Source organism: Canis aureus, chromosome 12, assembly GCF_053574225.1.
Source record: "Canis aureus isolate CA01 chromosome 12, VMU_Caureus_v.1.0, whole genome shotgun sequence".
NCBI classification, from domain to species: domain Eukaryota; kingdom Metazoa; phylum Chordata; class Mammalia; order Carnivora; family Canidae; genus Canis; species Canis aureus.
In genome coordinates this window covers 2,955,745-2,966,501 of record NC_135622.1, presented here as the reverse complement: position 1 = coordinate 2,966,501, position 10,757 = coordinate 2,955,745, and the positions used below count along the sequence as shown (strand labels likewise).

At 41.5% G+C, this 10,757-nt stretch overlaps 1 protein-coding gene across 2 annotated transcripts; it reads left to right on the top strand.

The window, feature by feature from the left end:
- Positions 1 to 270: 270 nt before the first annotated feature.
- Positions 271 to 2,745, top strand: IVL (involucrin). 2 transcript variants are annotated; one of them, XM_077916017.1, is made up of 2 exons: positions 271 to 340; positions 1,585 to 2,745. In XM_077916017.1, the coding sequence occupies exon 2, from the start codon at positions 1,609 to 1,611 to the stop codon at positions 2,464 to 2,466; it is 858 nt and encodes a 285-aa protein (XP_077772143.1). In that variant the 5' UTR covers positions 271 to 340; positions 1,585 to 1,608; the 3' UTR covers positions 2,467 to 2,745. The 2 variants fall into 2 exon arrangements, with proteins under 2 accessions (XP_077772143.1, XP_077772144.1); XM_077916018.1 differs by lacking the exon at positions 271 to 340 and adding an exon at positions 968 to 1,112.
- Positions 2,746 to 10,757: the final 8,012 nt, after the last annotated feature.

Sequence of the window (10,757 nt, the reverse complement as noted above, 5' to 3'; positions counted from 1 at the left end):
TAGCCAAGGTCACAAAGCAATAGGAAAAGGGACCAGTCTCCCAAGATGCCTCCCTCACCTCTCCATGCCCATGTCAGATGAGTACCATAGGAATGGTGGAGCCCCCAGAGCTCTCTGTGTGTTTCTGTGAAAAGGGGCCCTGAGGGGTTTTCTGTTTCAGGTGCCTATGATGAGTCAGGAAGGGGCTGAAGGAAGTTGACCAACTTGAGTGGTGAAACCAGTCCATCTCCTTCAACCAGAGAAGGAGGCTGGGCTGGGGAACCATATAAAGGGCACCCTGATCCCTGCTCAGCTCAGAACTCCACTAGAGGCCTCTGCAGCCATCCCCACTGTGAGTCCTGTAAGTATTCGCTGGGAGGACTGGGGCTGGCACCAAGGGTATCCAGCACACCAGAACGTGGCTAAGAGTGGCCAGCCTGGGTGGTACATGGGTCACTCTTAGGCTGGATTCAACTGAACTACATGTCTTTCTAGGAGGGCTCAGGTCCCTGTGTTGAAGGACAAATGTTATGGCATGGAAACACGGAAAAGAGAGCAATCAATTCTCCTCCTGTCCCATCTTTTCTTGGTTTGCTGTTTTGGACTGTGTGGTGTGCTGTGTGTGTGTGTGTGTGTGTGTGTGTGTGTGTGTGTGTGTGTAGAGAGAGAGAGAGAGAGAAGAGGTAAGGTGAAGGAGAGAGGGAGTATAGCTAACTTCTTCCCTGAAACTGTTTGATTTGGGTTGACTATAATTGCGCTTTCTTTAGGGGGACAGAGGTTTGAGGGAAATGCACATAAATTTTGTTGTGCTGCAGAAGAGAGAATGGCAAATGGGGCAAATCTTCTATTTGGAGAAACCCAGGCAAAGTAGGAGCAGGAAAACCCAACTTAGAAGTATAGGACTCAGAAGAACTGGCTCTATGTCCCAACAAACTTCCATCCCCTCTTTCCACCCCACCTCCCAAGTGCTAGGGCTGCAGCTGAATCTCTGAAGGTCATGAGAGAAACCTCTGGAGTTGAACGGGCCGATCCGCTAATTTTACAGAAAATAAATCTGAGGCCTCACAGGATTAAATGAACTGCTCAGAAATATACAGCCTTCCACTGGGATCCTTAAACTGATCAGATATTGTGTGAGTAGTCCAGGGTATGTGCCACAACTCCTCTGATCCTCTGGCATGGACCACTGATTTTCCAGAACTCAAGAGTCCTCCAGGAGGCTCCTCTTTTCCTAAGATCTCACCTCGTCCCATCATAACCCCAGATCTCATCTCTCCTTCTTGGTCAAAGGAGATCAAAAGTAGAGGCAGAGGCAAGGAGTAGTTCAGAAATGGCACCCAGCCTACCATTACCCAGCACCTTGGAAGCCAGATCTCTTTGTTGACTGTTTCTGGGAACAAGAGGCTCCCAGGAGGGCCTTTCTCAGCCCTCCTCCTCCTCCCTTTCACTCTACCACTTCTGGGGGAACAGTCACCAGAGTGGGCAGGGAAGCCCCAACCCAAGGGAAGAAAAGGGGTGCTGAGAAACAAATCTCTTGTGCAGATTCTGGGGTTTCATTGACACCCTCTGCCTTCAGTCACTCTTCTGACTCCTTCTGCTTTTCAGGTTGATCCTAAAGCAGTTTCCAGGATGTCCCAGCAACACACTCTGCCAGTGACCCTGCCCCCTGCCCTCAGTCAGGGGCCCCTCAAGCCTGAGTCTCCTCCCATCGATACTCAACAAGAGCAGGTGAAACAGCCGACTTCACTACCTGTCCTGTGCCAAAAAATGCCCTCTCCACTCCCAGGGAAGGTTCCCTTGGGGCATGGGGAGAAACATACAAGTCTTGTGAAGGGGGAACCTGAGCAACAGTGTGAGCCACAGGAGCAGGAACAGCAGCAGAAACAACAAGAGTCACAGGAGCAGAAACTGCACCTGGAACAGTGTCTGGAACAGCATCAGGAACAACAAGAGTCACAGGACCAGAAACTGTACCCGGAGCAGTGTCTGGAACAGCAGCAGGAGCAACAAGAGTCACAGGACCAGAAACTGTACCCGGAGCAGTGTCTGGAACAGCAGCAGGAGCAACAAGAGTCACAGGAGAAGGAACTTCATCTGGAACAGGAACAGCAGAAGGAGGAGCTACAGCAGCAGGAACAGCAGCAGGGAAAGGAACAGTGTGAGAAACATCAGGAAGCAAAAAATCTGGAGCAGCAGCTAGAGCAGATAGGAGCACAAAGGAAGCAGCAGCAAAAGGAACAGTTGGAACAGGAAAAGAAGCTCGTGGACCAGCACCTGGATCAAGAGCCAGCACAGAGAACTGAGCAACCGGAAAAGAAAGAAGAGCAGGTGCTGGAGCAGCAGGGGCAGCAGGAGGGGCAGCTGGAGCAGCCTGCCTTTGTCCCAGCTCTGGCTCAGGTCCGAGAGCCCCTGAAGGGAGAAGTCCTGCCCCTCATAGAGCAGCAGCACCAGAAGCAGGAGGTTCATGACCCTCCAGAACACCAGTGAGCACCCCCAGGACCCCAGAGGCTCTCACGTATCTCAAGTCCCCAGCCCTCGTGGCCCACCTCCTCTGTGAATCCACCTGACCCTGTACCTCTGTTTCCCTGACAGGGCTGGGGGAAGGGCACCCACCCCTCATGAGTTCGTCCCATCCTCAGGTGGCCAGAACCTCTGCCTGAGGAGACACTTCCTACTTACTACACTAACTCTGACTTTGTCCCCAGGATTATAGCTGAATCTGTGAGTGTGCACAATAATACAAAATAAATCCTGGAAGTTCTGGCATCCTGTATTCTCTTTGTCTTTTCTCCTCTATCTCTCACCTTATAAAAACCTGTGTAGGGGTCAATGGATGTAACAGACTCTCTTGGCTAATACCCAAAGGAGGAAAGACATCTTTAATTCTGCTCCCCAAACCACCCAATACATATATTGGTTCATCAGCTTCTTAAAAAGAAACCAAACCAATTCCAAACCAAAACAACTTCACTCATTCACCTGAAAGCAATGCTTGCCAATTGCTGGTCATGAAGCAGGGACAAGTTAACCTGGAAGGGAGGAGGATCTGTTCACCTCAGTCCAGCACTGCCTGATGCCACACACCAGGCTCAGTCTTAGCCCCTGGCCAAGCTCAGCCTAACAACTCTGATCTCCTCTCAACTCCTTACTTTAGGGAGGGCTCTAGGAAGACACCAGGGAGGTATGGGGGCTTCAGCTGGGTTCTGGTCCCTTTCTGAGTGTACTCTGTCAGATGCCTTCCAAGAGTGTGATAGAGTTTTCCTATCTAAGGAAAACTTTAGAGAAGTGAAAGAAGCAGAATTGAGCAAAGTGGGAAGGGGAGACAGTCCCAAGACTGGTCCCAACGAGTGATATTGACAGTGTCACAAAAGAAAGTAAAGGCTGGGCTCGCTGGAATCATGGGAGTGCTCAGTACGCTGGAGAAATACAGATCCACGGCCATTGTAGCCATTACCCTCTCTGACATTTCTGTAGCCTTTACTGCCATCAATCACATCAGGACTTGATGCCTTCTCCTTCCTGGGACAAACTGCATTTAATGCTTCGAATCACCTGCCTTTAGCTATTTAACCCCATCATTTGGGCAGGTTTTCTCAAGCCACTTAAAGCTATTTTACCACAGCCGTGAGGATATGCCTGGGGCATCCCTGTTGAGATATCCACAGGCAGCTAGACTCAACAGACCTGAATGGCACTTGGCATCTGTTACTCCTCGCCCAACCCTAGCAACACTCGCCATGTTTCCCTCTTAGGTATTCTTTCTTGGCCAATGATACCACCATCTGTGCATTCACCTCGGCAGAGATACAGTCATCCCTCCTCCTCTTTTTCCCCACCCTGCCCCACCAATGGCCACTTCCTTGCTATTCCTGCCAACACCCCCAAACTCAGGCTGAGTTCATTCCTCACCTCAGCTTTTTCAGTGAACTTCACGCTGGTCAACTTTGTTCCCTGGCTCCCTGCACACCCCACATTGCACCCATTAGACAGAGGACAAGGTGTTGTACTTAAACTTTGGTTCTAACCCCATTGCTTCTGCTAAGAAGCAATAGATCTCATTACAGATCTTCCTTGACTTATATTTATGTCCCAATAGATCTATCATAAGTTGGAAATATTTCTAGTTGAAAATACATTTAATATACCTAACCTACAAAACATCATAGCATAGCATAGCCTACCATAAACATGCTCAGAGCACTTTCATTAGCCTACAGTTAGGTAAAATTATCTAACACAAAGCCTATTTTATAATGAAGTACTGAACATCTCATGCAACTTATGGAATACTGCACTGAAACTGAAAAACAGAATGGTTGTATAGATACAGAATGGTTATAAGTGTATCAGGTGTTAACCCTCATGACTGTGTGGCTGACAGGGAGCTAGGGCTCCCTGCTTCTGCCCAGTTTCGTAAGAGAGTATCCTCCATATATTGCTAACCCAGGAAAGGATCCAAATTCAAAATTTGAAGTATGGTTTCTACTGAATACATATTGCTTTCACACCATTGCATAGTAAAAAAAAAAAAATCATAAGTCAAACCATAGTAAATCGGGGACCATCTGTACTTACAGGATGAGGATGTTCAAGTCCTCCTAATAGGACAGAGTGAAGAGAAGCCTAGGTAGGATTGGGCAGGAATATTGGGGGCAAAGGAAGCTGTAACCAGAAAACCTCAGAGTATGCATACATTTTCTTTGGAGAGTTACGTTTTGATTTTTTAATATTGACCTTATTTTTTAGAGCAGGTTTGTACTTACAGAAAAGTTGAGAAGCTAGTATACAGAGAGTTCCTATATACTCCACACCCAGTTTCTCATGTTATTAACATCTTACATGGATATGGTTCATTTATTACAAACAAAAAACAATATTGATATATTAACTAGAGTTCCCGATTTATTCTAATTTCCTTGGTTTTAACCTAATGTCTTTTCCTGTTCCAGGATCCCAGCTAAGATACTCCACTGCATTTAGTCATCTTGTCTCCTAGGCTCCTCATCACTGTGACAGTGTCTCAGTCTTCCCTTGTTTTTGGTGACTTTGACCATTTTGGGGGGCTACGGATCAGCTGTTTTGTAGACTATCCCTCAAATTGGGTTTGTCCGATGTTTCTCTTATGATTAGAGTGAGGTTGTGGGTTCTTAGGAAAAAGAGTACAGAGGTACAGTTTCATTGTCATCATAGTTCAGGAAAAGTACATACTCCTAACATGATTTATCACCTTGATCTCCTGACTGATGTAGTGTGTGTCAGGCTTCTCCACTGTAACGTTAAATGCTCCTTAGCCTACTCTTCACCTCCCACCTTTTTATAGTGTGTTGTTTGGAAGGAAGTCACTATGCGAAGTGGAGAGTAAGCTCCCTGTCATTGAGAGGTGAAGTATCAATATAGATTATTTGGAAATCTCTGTTCAGGAAATTTGTCTCTTCCTTCTCACTATTTGTTTATTTGTTTATGTGTTTAATTATTTATTTATATCATTATGGACTCATGAATATTTATTTTATATTTTGGGCTATAATCCAATAATTTATTTTTTACCTTTTTATTGTGGTAAAAACACATAATATAAAACTTACTATCTTAAAAATTATAGAGTTCAATAGTATTGAGAATGTTTATTTTGTTGTGCAATTGCCCATCTCCAGAACTCTTTCATCTTGCAAAACTTAAACTCTGTATTATTGCAACAATGGCAGCCACCATTCTTCTTTCTTGATCTCTTTTTGTTTTTTTTTTTTAGGGGGGAGGGGAAAGAGAGAAGAAGAGAGAGAATTTTTTTAATCTAAATTCAGTTAATTGACATGCAGTGTATAATTAATTTCAGAGGTAGAGTTCAGTGATTCATAAGTTATATATAACACCCAGTGCTCATTGCATCATGCCCTTCTTAATGCCCATCATCCTGTTATTCCATCCCCCCAGCCCACACCTCTCCAGCAAACCTCAGTTTGTTTCCTATGGTTGAGTCTCTTATGGTTTGTCTCCCTCTCTGATTTCATCTTGTTTTATTTTTTCCTCTCTTCCTCTATGCTCCTCCATTTTGTTTCTTAAATTCCACATGAGTGAAACCATATGCTAATTGTCTTTCTCTGATTGATTTATTTTGCTTAGCATAATACCCTCCAGTTCCATCAGCATCATTGCAAATGGTAAAACTTCATTCTTTCTGATGGCTGAGTAATATTCCATCACATATATATACCACATCTTCTTTATCCATTCATCTGTTAATTCACATCTGGGCTCTTTCCATAGTTTAGCTACTGTGGATATTGCTGCTATAAACATTGGGGTGCAGGCCCCCCTTCAGATCACTGCATTTGTATCTTTCAAATAAATAACCAGTAGTACAATTGATGGGTCATAGGGTAGCTTTATTTCTAACTTTTTGAGGAACCTCTACACTATTTTCTAGAGTGGTTGCACCAGCTTGCATTCCCACCAGCAGTGTAAGAGAGTCCCCCTCTCTCTGCATCCTTAACAGCATCTGTCATTTCCTGACTGATGCGGGGTGGTATCTCATCGTGGTTTTGATTTGTATTTCCCTGATGCTGAGTCCTGTTGAGCATTTTTCATGTGTCTATTGGCCATTTGTAGGTATTCTTTGGAGAAATGTCTGTTCATGTCTTCTGCTCATTTCTTGACTGGATTATTGTTCTTTAGGTGTTAAATATGAAAAGTTCTTTATAGATTTTTATATACTAACCCTTTATTACATTTACAAAAATCTGGGAGAGAATTTTTTCTAAGATTTTATTTATTTATTCATGAGAGATACAGAGAGAGAGAGGCAGAGACATAGGTAGAGGGAGAAGCGGGAGCCCAATGTGGGACTCGATCCCGCAACTCCAGGATCATGCCCTGGGCCAAAGGGAGACACTCAAACATTGGGCCACCCAAGCGTCCAGAGAGAGAATATTTTTTAAAAAAATATTTTATTTATTCGTGAGAGACACACAGAGAGGCAGGGACATAGGCAGAGGGAGAAGCAGACTCCCTGCAGGAAGCCTGATGTGGGACTTGATCCCAGGACCCCCGGGATCATGACCTGGGCTGAAGGCAGATGCTCAGCCACTGAGCAACCCAGGTATCCCTGAGAGAGGGAGAATCTTAAGCAGGCTCCATACCCAGCACAGAGCCCAATTCAGAGCTTGATCTCACAACCCTGAGATCATGACCTTAGCCAAAATCAAAAGTTAATGCTCAACAAAAGTTAATGCTCAACCTAGGTACCCCATAACTTCTTTCTTTTTTAAAAAAAATCTTTCCTTTGTTCCCAAATGCCAGCCTCTAGTAATCATCATTCTACTCTCTAAGTTCAGCTTTCTTGATTATGAATAAATAATTATTAAGCTAAATTATATATATATTATTATTACACATCACATTATTTATTACACTAAATATAATATAAATCACATTTTCTTTATATACTCATCTGTTGACATTTAGATTGTTTCCATATTTCGGTTATTGTGAATAATGCTACAGTGATCATGGTGGTGCAGATGTCTCTTCAGATACTGATTTTCTTTCCTTTGAGCACATATTAATAAATAGGATTGCTGGGTCATATGGTAGTTTTATTTTTAATTTTTGAAGACCTTCCATACTATTTTCCACAAAGGTTGTTCCAGTTTACTTTTCTACCAATAACATACAGTGGTTCCTTTTTCTCCATATCCTTGCCAACACTCATTAGCTTTTGATTTTTTTATAATAGTTATTCTAACAGGTGTGAGGTTTTATCTCATTGTGCTTCTTTTTAAAATTTCTTTTTCTGTTTGTTTCAAAATTTTATTTAAATTTTAGTTGGTGGGATGCCTGGATGGCTCAGTGGTTGAGTGACTGCCTTTGGCTCAGGGCGTGATCCTGGAGTCCTGGGATCGAGTCCTATATCGGGCTCCCTGTGGGGACCCTGCTTCTCCCTCTGCATGTGTCTCTGCCTCTCTCTCTTTCTGCGTCTCTCATGAATAAATAAATAAAATCTTTTAAAAAATAAAATAAATTTTGGTTAACATATAGTATAATATTGGTTTCAGGAGTAGAATGCAGTGATTCATCACATATAACACCCAGTGCTCATCACAAGTGCCCTCCTTAATACCCATCACCCATCTAGCCCATCCCCTACCTCCCTCCCTCCATCAAGCCTCAATTTGTTCTCTATTGTTAAGAGTCTCTTATGGTTTCCTTCTCTCTCTTTTGCCTTCCTTTCCCCTATGTTCATCTGTTTTATTTCTTAAGTTGCACATATGAGTGAAATCATATGGTATTTGTCTTTCTCTGACTGACTTATCTCACGTAGCATAACACCCTTTAGTTCCATCCATATCATTGTAAATGGCAAGATTTCATTCTTTTTGATGCCTGAGTAATAATTCATTATATATATTATATATGTTTATATCCACAATTTCTTTATCCATTCACTAGTCGAAGAAGATCTGGGCTTCCATAGTTTGGCTATTGTTGTAATACTACTATAAACATCGCGTACATATGCCCCTTCAATTCAGTATTTTTGTATCCTTGGGTAAATACCTATTAGTGCAATTGCTGGGTCATAGAGTAGCTCTATTTTTAGCTTCTTGAGGAACCTCCACACTGTTTTCCAGAGTGGCTGCACCAGTTTGCATTCCCATCAACAGTGCAAGACGGTTCCCCTTTCTCCACACCCTTGCCAGTATCTGTTGTTTCCTGTGTTGTTAATTTTAGCCATTCTGACAGGTCTGAGATGGTATCTCATTGTGGTTTTGATTTGCATTTTCATGCTGATTATTGATGTTGGGCATCTTTTCATATACTTGTTGGAAACAGCGTGGTATTGACATAAAAATGGCCACATTGATTGATGGAACAGGAGAAACCAGAAATAAATCCATACATACAAAGTCAACTAATTTTCAACAAAGATGCCAAAAATGCACAATAGAAAAGCATAGGCTCTTCAACAAATGGTGTTGGGAAAACTGGATATCCACATGCAAAAGAATAGAATTGGTCTCTTATCTTAGAACCATATACAAAAGTCAATTGAAAAAGGGTTTAAGACTTAAATGGAAGATCTGAAATAATAAAATTCCCAGAAGAAGGCATAGAGGAAGAGCTATTTGACATTGGTCTTGGCAATGATTTTTTTTGGGGGGGGGGACGGGGATCTGACAACAAAAGCACAGGCAACAAGAGTAAAAGTAAACAACTAGAACTAATACATTTTCTGTACAAGAAACAACAAAATGAAAAAGGAATAGGGTAAATATTTGCAAACCACACATTTGGTAAAGTGTCAATATTCAAAATATATAAAGAACACTTACCACACAATAGCAATAAACAAATTAGAAATGGGCAAAGGACCTGAATGGTATTTTATTTTGTTGCTCAGATTGTTCCAGCTTTGGCCTTTGGGAGCTCTTTCAGTTAGCTCCTGAGTCCTTTCTTGATACATCATTTTTCAATTTGGTTTTATTTTTTTGTTTGTTTCTTTGTTTTGTCTTTGTTTTGCTTGTTGAGCACTTTGGTACTTTCTGGCACCACAAAATCCTCTGGGCTTGTCTTGTATGTTTTCTTCCCCTGTCTAGAATCAATAATTTCTTCAGTGACCTTTTTTCACTTTATGAAGAATGATATTAGAAACCAAGACATGAATACTTGGTATGCTCATTGCTACTGGTTTGTCACTTCTTTTAGGACCTCTCAGCTGACAAAGAAAATATACTGAATATTCTAACCTGTGTGTATGTGTATATATGTTTCTCTATGTAACCTTTTGTATTTAAATCAAGGCAACCATGAGTTTATACTGATTTCTTTGACTGTAATCCATTACTATATGAATCATTCTAGCTCTTTCCCTTTCCCATATTCAAATTTTGACTCCAACAGTAAGAAATCTGGTACCTACCATCCCCACCTATTTTCTTAATCATTCATCTCTAGTATACACATATAACTGAAGCAGAGTTATTCATCTGAACCCTTCCCATGGGTATAGATATCATTATCAACTATGGGATGGTGCCTATGAACAGTTCCTTTGCCTTCAGTCTTACAGGTCCCTCTCATTTAGAAAGTTATTGAGGTCACTCCTTCTAGTGAGGTTGTTTCATACATTGTAACATAGATTCTTTCATCACAGTATGCATTCTTCCCTAGGATTCCTCAACTTCCTAAATTTTTTTTCAATTTTCATAAATGAGGATTCACTCTTTATGCTGTAAAATTCTATTGGCTTTGACAAATGCATAATTATATGTATCTACAACTACATTATCATACAGAATAGTTTCATTGCCCTAAAAAACTTATCTATGCTTTACCTGTTCACACTTTCCCTGCTCTCCCTGAACCCCTGACAACCACGGATCCTTATACTGTCTCTATAGTTTTGTTTTTTCTAGGATTTCATATAACTGGAATCTTACAGCATGTAGTTTTTACAGACTGACTTCTTTGACTTAGTAATATGCATTTTTTTCATTTAAATGATTTATTTATTTTTAAAATGCACAGGCCCTGGAAGGCAGAAAAATACATTTAGTAGATCTACGCAGCAATGTGAAACATATGTATATGTTTAGAGAGAAGGGTGTCTTTAGACCTATACTTATACCTAATGTAATTTTATAAAGTATACAATCTGAGATTTTAATAATGGAAAATTGTTAATACCCATTAATGTTCATTTTATTCAATATCTGCTCTCAGAAAAAAAAATCTGCTCTCAGGAAAATGTGAGTTATTGTTCCTCTTGTATAAAATATATA